Source organism: Penicillium malachiteum, assembly GCF_028827825.1.
Source record: "Penicillium malachiteum strain IBT 17515 chromosome Unknown utg000001l:1.0-8184562.0:1.0-8186909.0, whole genome shotgun sequence".
Classification (NCBI taxonomy): domain Eukaryota; kingdom Fungi; phylum Ascomycota; class Eurotiomycetes; order Eurotiales; family Aspergillaceae; genus Penicillium; species Penicillium malachiteum.
The window spans coordinates 7,680,999-7,699,282 of record NW_026643094.1 but is presented as its reverse complement, the minus strand read 5'-3'; the positions used below and the strand labels follow the sequence as shown (position 1 = coordinate 7,699,282).

The window sequence follows — 18,284 nt, the reverse complement described above, 5'->3', positions numbered from 1 at the left end:
AAGAGTGCTAACACAATATTGCTAAGTTTAACCAGATTAATCGTTACTATTTCTTTTTCTCGATACTTTAAGATAAAATATTAGCTAGTTCAAATTAGTCATCTTGATATGTTATTCCAAGGTTGAGAGTTACATGTTTTGTATAAAACATGTTCGACCTATAACATGTTTTACATATGACATGTTTTGTACCAGGTCCCAAGTGGGGTTGATAAGGGACCGCAACGTTAAACAGGCACCGATTTCATCTATCAGTGTACCTTGTAGGGCTGATTCGATCTTATCATTCCCAATCATTGTTCCAGATCCTGTGCCAGGGTCCCGATGTCCTCCGAAGCTTATCCTGATGATCGACCACGCCTATCTGCCAGCTTATATGAGGGTACCAAGTCACTTTGAGTACCTTGTTATCTTTTACGCTGAATGTAGATTCTTTGACCTGCGCATTTCCAAGCGGAATCTGATTCTATTGAAGCACTTGAGGCTTAAAGCTAGCGCCCGGGAGGGCTAAGATCAACATCATGATGGAGTAACAGCCAGTGCCAGCGAGAGGTGAGGTAGAGGGTATGTTCAAAAATTTCAATATTAAAAATGCACACGTGATATGTAATAAATGATCCAGCAACAGACAGAAAAACGCCGGCTATTTCTAGAAATGCATCGTAGATAGGCTATGTAGTGAGTATACATGAGAACAATTGTAAAAGCGGTTCTGTACAGCCTCTAACAAACATTGAGATCATATCAATCGCTGAGACCGGAAGAAAAAAAGGTGTATATATGAGACAGTCATGACAATGGAAAATGTAGAACAAAGCAACTTTCTTATGACTTGGAAGAGTCAGACTTCTTCTCCCCTTCGGACTCTTCTTGGGTAGGTTCAGGCGATTCGGCATCGAACAATGACGCAGAGACGGTCTTCGCTTTCACCAATTCAAGTAGTTTGCCGCCAAGGGTGCCTGCGCCGTCAATCTTGCTAAGCTTCGCTTGGAAGTGTTCAATATCGATTTGCATCCTAGAAGAAATAGAGATAATTAGTGAAAATATACTGGGATTTCAAATGATGAATAAAACAAACCTCTTCTTTCCAGTCTCTGACGAGACATGAGCCTCATCAAAAGCCCTGAACCATTGATCTCGGTAACGATTAAACACAGGTCCCATGATCATGTCCACTGTCATTTCAGGCAAGTGTTTACTGAGGACGCGATGCAGAGTCCCTGTCTCCTTAGCCAAGATCTCCATGTAAGGATGAACAGCGGTAGATTCAGGTTCGGAATCCCAATCAATCTTCTTCATCGAATTGACGGCAAGTACGGAGCGCGAGCTCATGATATCCACAAGCTTTTCGTGGATGCCGTTTTGATGCTCCTGGCACAGTCGTTTGACCTTGTCAAACTCGGCCATTACTTGGTTACTCTGTCCATGCCGACGAACGAACTCCCGAACATATGGGACTAAGGAAACAACGAAGCTCAATGCTTGGGACGAAAGTGCGAGGTGCTTAGTTGTGATATTCTTCAAGCCAGCGCTTTTTGTAGCACCGGCGCCGAGAATCAGCTGTGAAGATCGTGAATTGAACAGCTTCAGTATCTCCAAAAGCTGGGGAGCGATGTCCTGGATCATATTAGGAATATTCGCCATCAAGAACTGGAATTCTTCGATGCTGCGCATTATAGCAACAGCGGACTCCGGTAAAATGTATTTTTGTTCATCAATTACCGCACTGCGAACCTTCTCTTTGCCTTGGCCATTGGAAGTTGGGTTTTCCGAGTTTTTGGACTGTATCTCATTGGCGGGGAGCCATATTTTGGAAATTTCCATCCATACCTCAATGTCCCTGGTGCTGGAGTCCAAGATACGAGTGAGGATCATGACTTCCGGATCTCCAAAATCACGAGCGTCCCACCGGTCGGCATCCATAACCTTGACGATGCGATGGCGCTGTGCCTCACTGAAACGGGTGATGAAATCACGGATCTGGTTACCCACAATTGTCCGGAGTGCGGTGCCACCTCGGCCGGAGATCGCCTCACACTCGTCAGCGAATAGGCGGTTGAGAGTGAAATACTTTAAGAACTCTTCCTTGGGAAGTTGCGCTGTCTGCTCTGATCGGACTTTGAGTACTTTGGTGATCTGAGACTGGGCAATGTCCACCGCTTGCCCAAGAAGACTTGACATATCCAAAACTTGTAGTATCTCATCCTGAGCCATCTGAGCAGACTGTGATAGTCTTCGGTCCGAGGGAATCCGCGGGGACCTGCCACCGACAGTAGGAGGGTTTTCAAGACCACTGGCAATATCTAGAAGGATCTTGACCTGGGTGCTCAGCCGACGGAGACATTCACTAATACCAGTGTAGACTGCTAATAGCATTTGATATGCGTCTTCAGAGTCGAGAGCCCTGAGATTCCGGGCAAGGATAGAGGATTTCTCCTGCTGACTCCGCTGTTGACCACCAACTGTAGAAACGGATACCATGGATTCATTGTCATCGTCGCTTGAGCTGGGCAGGTGTTTCCGGATAAGTCCTTTCATCTCTCGCAGTACGGCTCCCTTAAACGAAGTAGCGGCAGGGGTAGTAAAGCGAGCCTTGGCGAGACCAGTAAGCTGAATGTGCAACTTGGAGCGTAGCTCATTATCGAAATTCATATAAGCTGGAGACACCATTGATACTGGTCGGTTGCCACCACGCTGCCGTAGGAAAGAAGAGCCCCAGCGCTGCAGCGTAATGTCGGAGGAAACATTCTCAACATGCTGACGCAAGTCTCCTAGCAGGTCATTCATGAACCGGGTCTCGTAACCCATTCCAATCCGTTGCCTTAGGTGGGAGAGATCTTCAGCAGCGCCATCAAGAGCCTTTAGCCTTCGGAGATCGATCGCTCGGCGTGGACCCGTGTCTTCAGCTTCAGTCGGTCGTTCAGAAACTTTCTCGCCGGACATTAGTCTTTCAACTTCCTCAAGCTCATCAGAAGCAACTTCTATATCGCCCTGCTCGACCAACTCTTCACAACGAGATACTGATTCAACCACGTCACGCAGCTGTGCCACGGCGGCAGCTAACATGCGCACATTTTCACGTCTTCTTCGAAGGTTAACAATTTTCAACCCCCCAAGAGCCATTTCTTTGTCGATTTTTTGTAGGTCTCGCCGCAAGACTTGAATTCGCTCCACCGAGTCAGCCGCTTCCGCATGTAGTTCGCGTAATGAACCCAACGCCGTGAAAAAGGATTTGGAGGCAGTAGAAATAGAAGAGATAAGATGGATTTCCACAGTGTCCATGTACCAGGAGAGCTTTTCCTGGAGAATGGCATTAGTAGCCAAAGCTTTCCTTCCAGTGTGGACGGGCTCCAATGGAGCTCCGTTGGAGTGGTTGTCATCTTTCACAGGCGGTCTAGCTGGTCGTACAACTTCGGATTTTTCCGATATTACATCGAAAGTCCGAGGGTTCTCCAGGCGAAATTCTTCTTCGAAATAAACAGGCGGAATTGTGGATAGCGGTGTCACTGCGGGACCACGGCCTCGCAAAGCGGAAGGTCGTCGGCCTCGTGGATCGTACGGCGATGTTGGTCGTGAGTTGGTGGATATTGTTGAAGACCTTCGCTCGGGGCTCCATGGCATCAAAGATTCCATATCATCTGGCTTAGGCGACTTCACCCTTGGTGATGCCTGGCCTTCCTCCCCAGCATTTTCCTTTGATTGCTGGAAAACGTCATATAGCGAACCGACTTGCGATAAGTACGGCTGGAACACCTTGGAATCCACATGAGTGATGTTGGTCAAGGTGACTGGTGGAATATCGCGAGACGACGGGGGTTTGTATCTAGTAGTCGATACGGCGGTATGTGGTGTTAATCCGGTTCGGACAATCGGTGGCTGTAGGAGGGTCGAAATCGCTATCAAACCATTACAGTATTAGTAAACCTCTATTCATCATATTCGTGCCGTTAAAGATATACCATTTTGGCCTGACTCCGCAATGGAGCCCTGGTGTTGTGCAATATCTAATATTCCTCCAATGCTCACAATGGAGCTCGCCGTGGATCCCCTCCTCAGGGGGTATCGTTGAGGGGGAACTCGAGGCGACTCCAGTTGCGTCATAGAATAATGTGAGATGGATGGTGTCGATGCGCCAGATGCCAAGCTATCAATTGACTTGCGCGGGCTGTTCGCCATTGTGGTGTTCACGTCCGCACGGCGGATGCGACAGCCACCGGGGAGATCGTTGGGGAAGCTCGGGGTTGTCTGATCATGACAGATTGATCACAAGGGCCCAGAACTCAGGGCTCAGAGAACAATCCCAACCACCAAGTTCGGAGGGCGTAATCAGCTTTGAAAATCAAGCAAGTTTCAGATATTGACTCGCTTCTGGCATCCAAATTACACCAACAATGGTACAACAGACCAGAGGACTTGGAGCAGCAAGTACGTAGCCAGCCGCTGGGAATAATGATCTTCCGGGTATGGTTGTTGTCCCATGAACAAACAAGACAAACCCCACTTTTCACTCTATACAGATCAGATAGTGGAGCACATTTGACCTACATATTATGAATTTATGAAGCCTCCCAAGTATGAATTACCCAGCAATATCTCACTAAAGCTCGTAAGATATTGGGTTGTACTGTACTACCTAGGTACCTAGTGGTTTTCGTTTCTTCGCCACCTAGTATAATACCCTCCAGTTTGCTATATTTCACAAGATGTACCTGAAGGCACTACATATGTGGCTACCACTTTTACGATAGGGATATGGGGTAATACTAAAATCTTGGTATGATTCATTATTTAAAAAGTAAATTTTGGTGTTTTATTTTTTCTACACATGATATTGATGGAAATATAAGGAATATACTAAATAGTGGAGAATTATCTGGTTAAACACCATGCAAGGAACCAGAGCTCCTTTATATTTGGGTAAAAGGGTCCCTAGGTAACTTCTCTGCTCTGCTAGTCTAGCGGTCGGCGACCCTTCTGGGGGACAAAGGTACTGAAATGCGGACGCTGGACCCATCTTCAGTGGCAGAGACTTTACCGGCGGGTGGGAGGGTATCTGGCTTCGGCCAGGGAATAATGCTTTTTTTGGAATTTTTTATATTTTTACCTATCATACCTCTAGCTATTCTCTTTCTCTTTCAATTTTTAGATTCTTAAAATAAAAATAATTGAAGGAGATAGAAGGGATTATGTGATGGGGATGGATGCATCAAGTGAGAGCTGTTGAGGCTATTCACGCCTTTCTAATTTTGGAAGTCCTGGGTTCGATTCCTGGTGTTGGATTTCTTTTTTTTTTCTTGTATTATCACTACTGTAGTAGTAGGTCAACTTCAGTATACCACCCTATTATTTATATACTAGTACGGAGTAGTAAGTACCTCTTATAACTACTACCTAGTACTCAAGTACTACCAAGTACTAGTCCATAGGTAGTACCAGTAGATCCAAGACTCAAACTCCAAATCAGAGAGCCTAAGGATTGGAAAGAACCTGAACTTGACCTGGAAAGTATTAATCATATAACCTTGAGTTAAAGAATCATATAGAGCTAGTACGGATAACATCAAGCAATGAAACAGATAGGAACATTGAATAAAAGAACATTTGAATACGTTGCGACAATCACTGGGTAGTATTTCGCTGAATCCAATATAGTCTCCCAAATTCTACTAGGTCTTCCTTAGTCAAAGTAATACTATCCCCAAACTTGACATTAGAACCACTCAGGAACTGGTATCCAGTGAAAGCCACCACCGGAAGTCGGATCTCAGTTGGGATCAGTTTGGGTGATGTATGACTTTTGAATTGGACCACAGGATCAGGATGGCCCCGGGTTATGGTTGCTATCTCAGTTATGCTCGCAGAAGTATGGCTTCTTCGAAGCTGTCGGCTGGAGTTAAATGGATGTTTTGGGCGCCATATTGAAAGTGTGATTGTATCGGGATTGCTGAGCTCAACGACAAGGCAGATCTGGCATGATGATCCAGGATACTCAATCCAGTCTCGAACTTCATGTGCAAGTTCATTGTCTTTCTCTGACTTTCCGACCTCAGCAAAAACTGTAAAATCTTCATTGTTCAGCGGACGCCAGCATGCATGCGGTTGAGCTGCGACATTCCCAAGCCTAATCGAAGGCGAGAGATTTGGCAGACAAGCAATATTGAGTAAGCCCGCGGATTTTAGCTTGTCACAACTAAGGAGGAAAAGCTGCGTAGTAAGACTATCATGAAAGTTGTCTGGTATCTGGACCCGAAGCTTTTGCTCCTTGAAATGGTAAAAGTAATGGAGATGTTTGGTAGTTTCGTAGTCTTGAAGATGGTAGAATTTATCTTCGGTGATATCTGAGAACCATAGATACCCTGGATTTTCGCGGACGACCTTGCTCTCGATTTCCTTGGATTTTGGAGCTTGGGTGGCCATAGTGAAAATATCTTGAGCTGTTAGGTAGGTGTGGAAACGTCAAGGTGATAGAAAGAAGGTAGCGAGAGCGATGGAGCACTGTTAGATGCCAGTGGGTACCTCAGTTATTATAGATGAACACCCTGTGTCCCAAATAGACTTAACTTATGATTTAGGACGTCCGCAGACTTGAGCGGATAATCATCGTCTGGTATCCATGGGTAGAATATTGATACTAGTACTTAGTTGGTCAGACCGGCAAAGGCACATATGTATGCCTTGGCTTTGTTTAGGCACCATGTCACTGTCATAGCTAGGTACCGGTGCCTGGTTTTGGTACGAGTAGTAGCTTCCATGGGGTTGAAATCATACCTAGTGACCTTCTTTTACTCCAGGGCCACAGTGGTGTTTCATTTCTTCACCGCCTGGCAGAATACTCACCAGAAGGCCCACCAGTTGGTTACATCTCATAAGGCACCACATAGAGTATGTACCACTTTTACTACGGAGTACTCCAGGGCTATTATGTAGAAGTACCTAGTCATATTAAAATAATTTGGAATAGATTGATTATTTGGAACTTGAATAAAAAAAATAATTGATATTTAAGTACAAGGCCCAAGGGATTATAGTAAATAGACAGTGTACGGAGTAGAGAGTCGACCATTCGAGGAACCATATCTCCCTTGTATTTGAGTAAAAAGGTCCCCAGGTAACTTCTCTGCTCTGCTAGTCTAGCGGTCGGCGACCCTTCTGGGGGACAAAGGTACTGAAATGCGGACGCTGGACCCATCTTCAGTGGCAGAGACTTTACCGGCGGGTGGGAGGGTATCTGGCTTCGGCCAGGGAATAATGCTTTTTTTTGGAATTTTTTATATTTTTACCTATCATACCTCTAGTCATTCTCTTTCTATTGTAGCTTTCAGATTCTTAAAATAAAAATAATTGAGTGAGCTAGAAAGGATTCTGTGATAGAGATGGATGTATCAAGTGAGAGCTATTGAGGCTATTCACGCATTTCTGATTTCGAAGGTCCTGGGTTCGATTCCTGGCCTTGCTGGATTTATTTTTCTTTTTTGCTGGATTTCCATCATGATAATAATCCAATTTAGAATAGTCAATATGATTTTCACCTAGTATCTGTATACTCCTAGTGTCTAAAAGGAACTACCTAATATACTTCCAAGGTTGATCCCGATATCCGCTTACATAACCCAGAAACCCATTAACGCGGTCGCGTCGTCCTAATCGGGTACGTGTCGAAGTTCGCGTCGCAAAAGGATCCTCCCTTAATTGTGTGTTCACAATCTTTCCGTCCCCTCCACACCGCAAACCTCATCCCAAACACCATGGATAGACGCACTCCTTACACCCTGAGCGTTCTTGCGCCCAGTACCAATGGTGCTGAAGAGTCCCGAACGACTATTCAGAATAAATTAAAAGATTTCGTCCTGGAATTTCAGCTGGACAATGCATTCATCTACCGGTACGCAATTTACAGATCTTGCATTTTCTTGTGGGGCTTGTATCCAAGGCTGACTCGAAAAATTCTCTTAGTGATCAACTACGCCAAAACGTGCTAGTAAAGCAATATTACTGCGATATTGACATTGCTCATCTCATTTCATACAACGAGGAGTTGGCGCACAAACTCACCACTGAGCCCGCCGACATCATCCCCTTGGTGAGGACGATGATCTCCTCGATCAGAGTATTAGCATTTACTAACCCTTCCTAGTTCGAATCAGCTCTTCGAGACTGTACCCGTCGCATTGTCTTCTCTGGCCAGCGCGAAATCACACTCCCTTCTCATCAACTTCTTCTTCACTCATCGGCATCCCATATCTCCATCCGCGACCTGAACGCCACTAATATTTCTCACCTCGTCCGCATTCCCGGTATTGTCATTGGCGCCTCCACCATCTCTTCCAAAGCAACGGAGGTGCACATTCGCTGCAAGACTTGTGACCATGGCGAAACTATTTCTGTCGACGGTGGATTCGCTGGCTTAACCCTTCCCAGACGTTGCGGTCGTTCCAAGGAGCCTGGTGATCAGCCCGGTGACCAGTGTCCCCTTGACCCTTACGTTGTTCACCACGAAAAATGTCACTTCGTGGATCAGCAAGTCCTCAAGCTCCAGGAGGCACCTGATCAAGTACCAGTGGGCGAGTTGCCCCGCCATGTTCTGATTTCCGCCGATCGCTATCTCGCAAACCGTGTCGTTCCTGGTTCTCGCTGCACCGTCATGGGTATCTTTTCCATCTACCAGGCAAAGGGCGGCAAGAAGGAGGCTGCTGTCGCTATCCGTAATCCATACTTGCGAGCTGTTGGTCTCAACACTGATATGGATCAAACTGCGAAGGGAAACTCTGTTTTCTCGGAGGAAGAGGAGCAAGAGTTTTTGGAATTGAGCCGCCGTCCTGATTTGTATGATGCTATGGCTCGCAGCATTGCGCCATCTATCTACGGCAATGTTGACATGAAGAAGGCGATTGTATGCCTGCTCATGGGAGGTTCAAAGAAAATTCTTCCTGATGGGATGAAGCTTCGTGGTGATATTAACGTTCTCATGCTGGGTGACCCTGGTACTGCCAAGTCCCAGTTGCTGAAGTTCGTCGAGAAGGCAGCCCCGATCGCCATCTACACATCCGGAAAGGGTTCTTCGGCGGCTGGTTTAACTGCCTCTGTGCAGCGCGACCATAACACCCGCGAGTTCTACCTGGAAGGTGGTGCCATGGTGCTTGCTGATGGAGGTGTTGTTTGTATTGATGAGTTTGACAAGATGCGTGATGAGGACCGAGTGGCTATTCACGAAGCTATGGAGCAACAGACTATCTCTATTGCGAAGGCAGGTATCACAACCATCCTTAACTCGCGAACTTCCGTCTTGGCTGCTGCTAACCCGGTCTTTGGTCGTTATGATGACCTCAAGACCCCTGGTGAGAATATCGACTTCCAGACCACTATCCTTTCTCGTTTCGATATGATCTTCATTGTTCGTGATGATCATGAGCGGGGACGTGATGAGAGAATCGCTCGTCACGTCATGGGTGTGCACATGGGCGGCCGTGGTATGGAAGAACAAGTCGAGGCCGAGATTCCGGTTGACCAAATGAAGCGCTATATTAGCTACTGTCGCAGGTGAGTAAAAACTGTCCATCACATTATTGGTAACTTTCCAAGATTCTAATCCAGTGTTCCCTAGCCGCTGCGCTCCTCGCCTCTCTCCAGAGGCTGCTGAGAAGCTCTCTTCTCACTTCGTGTCCATTCGCAAGCAAGTCCATCGATCTGAGATGGAGTCCAACACTCGGTCATCGATCCCCATTACTGTCCGTCAGCTTGAGGCTATTGTCCGTATCACCGAGTCTCTCGCCAAGTTGTCACTTTCCCCAATTGCTACCGAAGCCCATGTCGACGAGGCCATCCGACTGTTCTTGGCATCTACCATGGATGCTGTGACACAGGGCGAGGGTCAAGGCAGCAAGGAGCTTATGGAGGAAGCATCCAAGATTGAAGATGAGCTCAAGCGTCGCCTTCCTGTTGGATGGAGTACCAGTCTTGCAACCCTGCGTCGGGACTTCGTTGATACTAAGAATTATAGCGAGCCGGCCCTTAATCGCGCATTGAATGTGTTGCAACGGCGGGAAACGATCCAGATCCGCTCCGGTGGTTCACAAATCTACCGCAATGCTGCATAAATGTTGCCACTATGACGATTTTAGAATATTCAGTTCATTATACCGTTTACGCGCTATGGATGGTTTTGGCGGCGATTCATTTTTGTCTTTATTTCTGTGGCATTTCTTCCCTGGACACAAGGCATGGGAGTTTCTATGGAGTTTTGGTGTACGATATCAATTGAAGGGTCATTTTGTTCTGCCCAGTGCATATTTTATCTATGATAATTCCAAGATTAGCTTGGTTTCAAATACATCTAAAAAGAGTCCAACTGAAATGACCTCCAGGGCTTGGGACTTCACTGCACCGCCGACTATTATTAAACTAGAATTAGTCGCCCTGAAATTTCAGCTCAACTTGAATTTACAAATAGGTGCCAGTGAGTATGAATCTGCATAAAACTTCGAACATTCAAAGGATGGAATTATTAGCCACAACATTGATGCGAGATTACGCACAACATTTGAATACTACTAGTACTACATTCTTCATTCCCCTGTAGTTTCAGTCACAGTCAAATTCAATCACAGTAGGCGATCTACGCTTAACTGACATCTCGAATATCCAAATTGTTTTGCACTGGGTAAATCTCAATCTGGCAAGTATTTCCTTTATCTCTGCGAGGAACCAGACATGGAAACAAACATTTGAATACACTGTTCATTGCCACCCTCCAGGGCTCTCGCCACCAATAGAGTAACACACCTGGGCAAATGACCAAAGATGAATTGGTTTCAAAGAAAGTACGGTGGAAGTCATCCTGAAATCAAAGATGATTGATATAAAAAACCTCTCCTCTTTAAACAATAGGGCTATATCATCTTACAGGTTTTCGATCCTAAATCTCCCGAACACCGACTCGGAATCAAGAAATTCATAACCTCTTTTGAAGATTTAAATAGAATAAATGTTCGAGACCGAAGTCTTACCTAGCACTATGATGAAAAGATATTTGGAAGTATCATTACTCTTGCCCAGAGAATTTTGGGTGTATTTTGGTCCGATTTAATTGCCATACTGATATCTCCAATCCACTAACATCCCCTGGCATGTAGTTTCTCAGACCGATCAACCAAAGAATACATCATTATCACCCAGCAAGATGAGAAACTAGACCGAATCAAAGTTGATTACACTTACAGCAAGCTGCATCCTGTACCTCCAACATTTCTAGGTGGAGAATGGATCATCCATATACTAGACACTGGCACTGGTCATCCAGCACAACTACTAGCAGAGGATACGCTACCGCTGACCAAACACCGTGACCTATCCCACGACGAGGTATTTGAGACATTCAAGGTACGTAAATACTATTCAAATACCACATCATAGGCTAACTAAATTGTACAGCTACGCCAAACCCCATCCGAGGGAAATCTCAGTACCTGGGCTATGATCCCAGTTGACACACTCCCACAGGTTGAGCCGTTTCGATATATGAGTGATAATATGGTTGCAGCTATGATTAAGTATCAGCCATATAATGGGGGGTTTGAAATTTTATATTTCTATATGACCCGAGCAAAGCCAGTATTTCAAGTCGGACGAACTTCTTGCACATGTGTTCAGTCTCGTTCCAAGGTTCCACATGTGCAAGGTTTATACGTGTATACCAGATTATAAGTACTACAAAATTTGAAGTCCTCGCGCAGCGCTTCCCGCGGCACTGCCAGTGTATATCAGTACTAGCAGCGACCTCGGGAGCATTTGAAATTGGAAAAGATATTGGTACATATCCCCACCTGGGCAGCACTCAAGTGCTTGGCCAGGTGTGTTCATACCTATACATACTTAAGTACAGGGCTCAGTCCGAGTCAGTAGCATCTACAGCCTGAGGTGACTGATGGCCGACCCCTCTTTGTGTGTTGGTACCTAATACATGGTTAGTTACAGGGTTAGCTGGAGGGTTATCTGGAAGGCAAGGCTACTATGTAGCTGTTGTATTGTTGGATATAGGCAACTGGTAACCCTAGGGATAAGCTGTAGGCTCTTAGGCTCCTTGGGTATTGTCAGAATAAAGGCTTATTCAGCAGCATGTGGCACCCAATGGGGTCCAATTGTACAGATGTGTGTATGTGTGTTCAATTCTGCTAAATCTAAGAGGTAAAAATAGTTATTTACAGTGTAGGTTTACATAATCTCAGGCAGTAATGTCAGCCAGAACCGGTCTAGCGTGATCAGGTGACCCGGCAGAATTTGCATGTATCTAAGGACGCGTTACGAGAAAATAGAAAACCAGACATATCGACATCATCAGTGGAACAGACCGCTTACTACAACCAGACAGCGAGTCTGACAAGTAACTAGTTAACTAAGGCCTCTATCCGACAGGTATCAAAATAGGCGGTGAATAAAACCACTGTAACCCAAGTAGCAAAAGAGCCCTAAAAAAGGTCTACTATCTTGAAATGTTCAATATTCATCCGAGATCGGACTGTCATCGCATAAGATTCATGAATTCTGCCGATGAAATACACTTTAACCTCAATTAGCAACCGGGCGAGTCCGTTCAACTCCACCCAGATACTAGGCATCAAGATTATTGAAATTAACTCATAGATTCTACAAAATTGTTTTACAGCGTACCCATTCACAAATCAACTAGACCAAGAAAGAATTCTTGGCTTGCAGCTCTGGTGCAACATCATGACCGCGCCAATCTCAACGTTATGCGTGGCTATAGAATAGGGCTGCATATGCGCCACTTCGGATCGCTGTGGCATATCAGAGGCTCTCTTGGCAGGTATTAGTGGCATGATCCTATGTTTCTCAGCCTTGTCACTCTCTCTCCCGAGGTCCTCGTTTGAGGATCCTAGTTGGTCTGTATTAAGATGCATCAATCAACCCTAGCTATACAAGGGTGCCTAGTTGGCCAAGAGCTAACTCTGCGGGGATTCAGTCTCGCGTCTTTTTGCCAAGTCCACTGCAAATTGTCAGCTAGATCAAGGGTTCAAGGTGTATAAAAGGGTCTTTCCTTAATGTTCTCTTTAGACCCATCCACGAACCTTGGAAGCCAACTCTCACCTTGATCCTCTTCACCGAGCTACAAAATCTCAGCTAGTATCTTTCTATCAATACTTGCTTGGTCTTCTCCGAACAATGAGCTTCCACGAATCATCAGTCAGCTTCGAGCTTGAGGATGACCATATCCTCAAAGCAACACTTCGCACGGATGATGAAGAGGAGCAAGAGTCTGTCCTAGACTTGAATAGCATAATTGGCAACGATAACGGTATGCTTCAACCATCTTACCATATCTCCAGACAGAAGATACTAAATCTTGAGTCTTACTAGGTCATTTCTGTTGGGGTGGTGTGAACTTCCAAGACTCTGCCTCCAGCATTGAGCTCAACACCGAGGGAGAGGATGATATCCCTGTTCTTCGAGCCAAATTGATTTCCATGGAGGGAGAAGAAATCGAAGCGGATATCAATCTGGCAGAGCGGATCTCAAATGACAACGGAAATCTAGTTTTTTTGTCTGAGTAGATCGATCATGTTGTCAAACTGCCTACAATAATATTGGAGATTGAAATGCTACATCCTCGTCTTGACTTTTTGCGTAGCTCATTCTATCATAGGACCTCGGGAGATTGTAAGCTGGTATCATCGCAAGATCATCTGGAAAATCTGGCAAATAGAATCAGCGAAATCAAAACCAGACAAGTAGAAGCAGGCCAGTGCTAGAGGACGAAATTCGGATAAGCCATGAATACCCCCATCTCTCCCAGTATTGCAATTGTCTAAAGCTGATGTGTTCAGCGGTTTTAAAAACACGATTCCTTCTTCACTACCTGCCCAGGTGGCATAATACCCACCAGTTGGTTTTGTGTCGTAAGATGTACCTCAAGGCACCGCGCAGAGTCACGGTGCCAGCTACCACTTTTAGCATAGGGAGTTTTATAGGAATACTAGTTAATAATATCAAAATCATTCAGAATATGTTAATTATTTAGAGCTTGAACTTTGTTTGATTTCTTTTTAATTTCAATTTCCTTTTTTTTGCTATTTAGGGAACCACATCTCCCTTATATTTGTGTAAAAAGGTCCCCAGGTGACTACTCTGCTCTGCTAGTCTAGCGGTCGGCGACCCTTCTGGGGGACAAAGGTACTGAAATGCGGACGCTGGACCCATCTTCAGTGGCAGAGACTTTACCGGCGGGTGGGAGGGTATCTGGCTTCGGCCAGGGAATAATGCTTTTTTGGAATTTTTTATATTTTTACCTATCATACCTCTAGCTATTCTCTTTCTATTCCAACCTTTAGATCCTCTAAATAAAAATAATTGATGGAGATAGAAGGGATTATGTGATGGGGATGGATGCATCAAGTGAGAGCTGTTGAGGCTATTCACGCCTTTCTGATTTCGAAGGTCCTGGGTTCGATTCCTGGCCTTGCTGGATTTCCTTTTTCCTTTTTTCTTGTAGATGATATACGCTAATATCTAAGTGACTGGGTATAAAGAGAACTCAACCCTGGAGTGCCTGTTAAGCTGATTCTAAGATAATATCAAGTTAATGTAGAGGCGCCTAGGTATTAAGTATTTTCCTACTGGGTAGCTGATTGATTAATGTTATTCAACTTATCAGTAGCTGATACACTTTGTGTGGTTAGGTGGTAAGGAGCTCTTGAGTAGATTATTTCTTGGCTGGAAGAAGTGTAGTTGACGGGAGAAGAATAACCATATATTATTACACTAATAAAACAATATTGATACATCCAAGATTCACCATGTCAGCTTAACTCCAGAGGTGTGAAAGAGAAAAGATCAATGGTGGGAAAGCTCTCAACATAGTATGGCAGGAAGATTGGAGAATTGAGAGCTGATGATCGAATGGAAATGCAAGAGGTTGAGCTACAGCCCAAAAGATAACCGGGTACTCTCTCTCGCCGCATTATGAGCCATTGAATTTCCTTCAACGCCGCTGTGGCCAGGGACCCAGTGTAGCTCCACCCGAACTCCCATTGCCCTTAGTTCGGCATACGATTCCAGTAATTGATCAACCCAGGGCCGAATGAAATACCAACCACGCCTAGCCCCGCGACTACCTATCCAGGCACTTCTGACAACACGAACTGTAAAGGTTGAGTCTGTGAAAATGAACACTTCATCCAGGAGAGCCGTGTTTCTGGTACTTCGCGCAGTTCGCACTAAGTCGACTGCCTTATCCATTGCCATGGAGACCGCCATGACTTCTGGGAGGTTGCTGTCACTAGTTTCAAAGTTGATTCGACGTTTGAGGGATTTCCAATCGTCTTCCGGATGATTTCTCCATACAACAGCCCCCCCTGCCCTTCTTCCACCCACGAGTGAACCATCCGTCCACAGGGTGTGGCAATGGGTATGTCCATCGATTGGAGGCCGCATCATCATATGCTCAGCAAATACCCTGGCTCTAAAGCGGGATTCAACCACGGTCCGCCCAGTAAACTGAGTTGCAGCAGAGTAACGAGCATCTCGAACACGTCCAGTTGTTGACTCATTTGACCTAGGCCGGATAGCCTCATCATCCGAGTCATCTTCAGTCAGATCGATGAAAATACATGTTTCCAAATTCTGCGACCGAACTCTTTGAAAGTCTCCTGAGGTTTGAACACCCGCAGCGGATACGGGAGGTCTTGGAGGGAGGACAGCTTCAGTAGGTATGAGAGGATTTGAAGATAGAGCAGGTGTAGTGGATGATACGGTGGATGCATCAGGCTTCGGAGGAAGCGGATGAATTTTTTGAAGGATGGTTGGGCGGGCGGGTTGAGGGGTCAGAGGAGAAAGATACTGGGAAATGATTCCAGTGACGGGCTCAGGACGGATTCGCGAAACAGGCTGTAGCACAAACTGGGAGGTGACTTGAGGGAGGGACTGGGGGATTGCTTGGGTGATGCGATAAGTCTCAACTTCTGATTGTCTGTACCTCTCGGGTGAAGAATGAAAAACGCGATCCCTTTGTAGATCTGAAGCTTGACACATGACTCTTTTTTCAGTCCAAGATGCAGGGTCAGGGACTTCCAATCCAATCTGATGCTTACCTTGGATAGCCGGTTGAGGAACAGAGGCTTGGTGGATGACAACAGTCTGTTGGGAACCTACTCTCACGCTGGTGACTTGATCATAGACCCGGTTTTCTGACGCAGCCTCGGGCTCAGGCTCCGGAGTGGTGAGATCAATAACAATTTTCTCTCGTTCAAGTCTTCCTGGAGAGTAAACAGTGGTAGTGGAGGCTGTATCTGGCTGTTGAATCAGGGGAGTTCTGCTCCGGTAGTGTGTCTGTACTGGAGGTGGATCTGGAGAGGGGGATCTGGATCTTCGTCTGTGTAGTTGAGCGCGTTCTGTTTTGCTCATACGTGGGCGCTGAGGATATTTCACGCTGACATATTGATATGGAGGGATTCTTGGCTGTTGAGTGTAGGGCCCAGGATTGGAGCTGTTCTCAACGCCGGAATCCTGCGATATCATTGCGGGTAGCTTTTGGACATCCTCACCAGAGGTGGGATGGTAAAAGTACCCGGGCATGATGGCAGTATGCTTTCTTCTACATTGGGGGCAGTGAGAGGGAGATGTTGTGTTGAGGATCGAGTGGGGGAGGAAAGTGGAAGGAAGGTGAGCGGCGCGTTCAGATGTTGAGATCAGGCTGCGCAGGTATCAACGCGTTCTTACCACCTGGGCAGGTTTGTTTGATCTCAGTTTTAGGAAATACCTTGGAACCCACTCTTATCGCATACCTCACTTCTCTTTACGCCGAATTACTAGTATGGTGTAGATTCCTTCTGTGCTCTTTGAGTATATCTAGATCTTCTATACAGGTATAGCTTGACGTTCGGAAACAAGGGCATGGGAGAATGATGAGTCTTTTAGTAGAACTCGAGTAAGCCTCCTGTTAGTGCTGTAGATGATATTGAGTGTACTGCTAGATGCGTCTCTCTACGATTCCAAGGTTTTTAATAATACTACCTACTCATGCACATTTTGTAGTCTTATGTCTTACGGTGCAGGATCAGTCGAGCACCGGCGATCTAATATACCCCAGTAGACCCCTGGGCACTACGATTAGCACTTCCTAGCATACATACTATGAATGAATTGATAAAGTCTCTTGTTAAGTACAAGATGCAGCTTTGTATCACTAAAATCTGGCGATAAGGCATTCCTAGTCCAGTAAAGAGTCAATTTTCTTCCCATCGGCTTGTAGATGTTGTCTCGGTAGCTTTCCTTTTTGGCTACTCTAATTGTTGGTCGTTTGCTCCAGCGGCAGTTTCTTCATGCCTGAGTTCTTGGTGGACGAGATTGACATATTCCCACAGATCCTTCTCTGTAAAAGCAGATTCGTCATCCTCGATCTCCTGCATCGTGTATTTCCACCTCATTTTCAACACGGGCCTACTGTCTAGGCTTCCGATGACCTTCTTCATAACGGTGCCGGGACTCAAGGTGGGTGGGTGATAATTCAGACGTACAGCGGTGCTCATCAGATTATCAATGTAATCCGAGATGGACGGGAAGTCGGAGGGCGTCATATGAAACCAGTTCCAGATTTCTTCGCCGTCCGTAAAGGCGTATTTCCCTTCGACAAGTTGAACAATCGCGTTGTACGTGGTGTCGGTGAATAATAGCTTGTTTGGGTGTGTCCTTCGTTCCAATTGTTGTCGTAGATTGTCGCTGATATTATCCTTCATCCAGTGTGCCACTGCCAGTGATGTCTTCATCCAATTATAACCATTGTAAGCATCCGTCAGGGGGCGTGGGACTTGGGAATTGATAATGTCGATCAGGCCATCTTTGAGCAAATTGCCACGCAAGTCTTTGTCTCAATCATAAAACTGATCGTCGTTTTCAAGGGCCTTTCGTAATTTTCCGAGGGTGATAGGAGTGGCAGGCAGATAGTCTGCCTGCGTTCTGGTGGGGTCGGTAGTATTGAAAACCTCAGCTACTCAGCCGTCAGGGTCGTCGTGGTTGTTGATTACAGCCATGGCTCCTCCTGCTCACAACTTTAAGACTCAATGAAGGCAACTCGTTGCCAGGCTAAGATTAAAGTTTAGCTGAGATGAGTCTGTTGATCTCGTTTCACTTGGGGTCGGCTCAACGCAGGGAGTCAGCGAGATTCTTTTTTCTTTTTCATATCACGTTGCTCTTGGAGATGACCTCGGGAACCTTGGAAGAGTTATTCTTCAAGGTGTTGAGAATTTATAGTGGGAACAAGATTTGGGAACCGGGAG

General features: G+C 45.7%; 6 protein-coding genes across 6 annotated transcripts; 2 read left to right on the top strand and 4 right to left on the bottom strand.

Annotated features, from left to right (window-relative positions):
• Positions 1–825: 825 nt before the first annotated feature.
• Positions 826–4,176, bottom strand: N7483_002830 (vacuolar protein sorting-associated protein 54; the record flags this gene model as incomplete). Its single annotated transcript, XM_057086267.1, has 3 exons — positions 826–1,015; positions 1,079–3,896; positions 3,960–4,176. The coding sequence occupies 3 exons, from the start codon at positions 4,174–4,176 to the stop codon at positions 826–828; spliced, it is 3,225 nt and encodes a 1,074-aa protein (XP_056952416.1).
• Positions 4,177–5,619: 1,443 nt separating this feature from the next.
• N7483_002829 (uncharacterized protein) lies at positions 5,620–6,417 on the bottom strand (the record flags this gene model as incomplete). The annotated part of the gene is made up of 1 exon (XM_057086266.1): positions 5,620–6,417. The coding sequence occupies one exon, from the start codon at positions 6,415–6,417 to the stop codon at positions 5,620–5,622; it is 798 nt and encodes a 265-aa protein (XP_056952415.1).
• A 1,328-nt stretch (positions 6,418–7,745) lies between these two features.
• Positions 7,746–10,094, top strand: N7483_002828 (MCM DNA helicase complex subunit MCM5; the record flags this gene model as incomplete). The annotated part of the gene is made up of 4 exons (XM_057086265.1): positions 7,746–7,882; positions 7,954–8,080; positions 8,135–9,537; positions 9,602–10,094. The coding sequence occupies 4 exons, from the start codon at positions 7,746–7,748 to the stop codon at positions 10,092–10,094; spliced, it is 2,160 nt and encodes a 719-aa protein (XP_056952414.1).
• A 3,082-nt stretch (positions 10,095–13,176) lies between these two features.
• Positions 13,177–13,565, top strand: N7483_002827 (CVNH domain-containing protein; the record flags this gene model as incomplete). Its single annotated transcript, XM_057086264.1, has 2 exons — positions 13,177–13,309; positions 13,372–13,565. 2 exons carry the CDS (start codon positions 13,177–13,179, stop codon positions 13,563–13,565), a joined length of 327 nt encoding a protein of 108 aa, XP_056952413.1.
• Positions 13,566–14,931: 1,366 nt separating this feature from the next.
• On the bottom strand, positions 14,932–16,584 carry N7483_002826 (ribonuclease H family protein; the record flags this gene model as incomplete). Its single annotated transcript, XM_057086263.1, has 1 exon — positions 14,932–16,584. One exon carries the CDS (start codon positions 16,582–16,584, stop codon positions 14,932–14,934), a length of 1,653 nt encoding a protein of 550 aa, XP_056952412.1.
• A 704-nt stretch (positions 16,585–17,288) lies between these two features.
• On the bottom strand, positions 17,289–17,744 carry N7483_002825 (uncharacterized protein; the record flags this gene model as incomplete). The annotated part of the gene is made up of 1 exon (XM_057086262.1): positions 17,289–17,744. The coding sequence occupies one exon, from the start codon at positions 17,742–17,744 to the stop codon at positions 17,289–17,291; it is 456 nt and encodes a 151-aa protein (XP_056952411.1).
• Between the last annotated feature and the right edge of the window lie 540 nt (positions 17,745–18,284).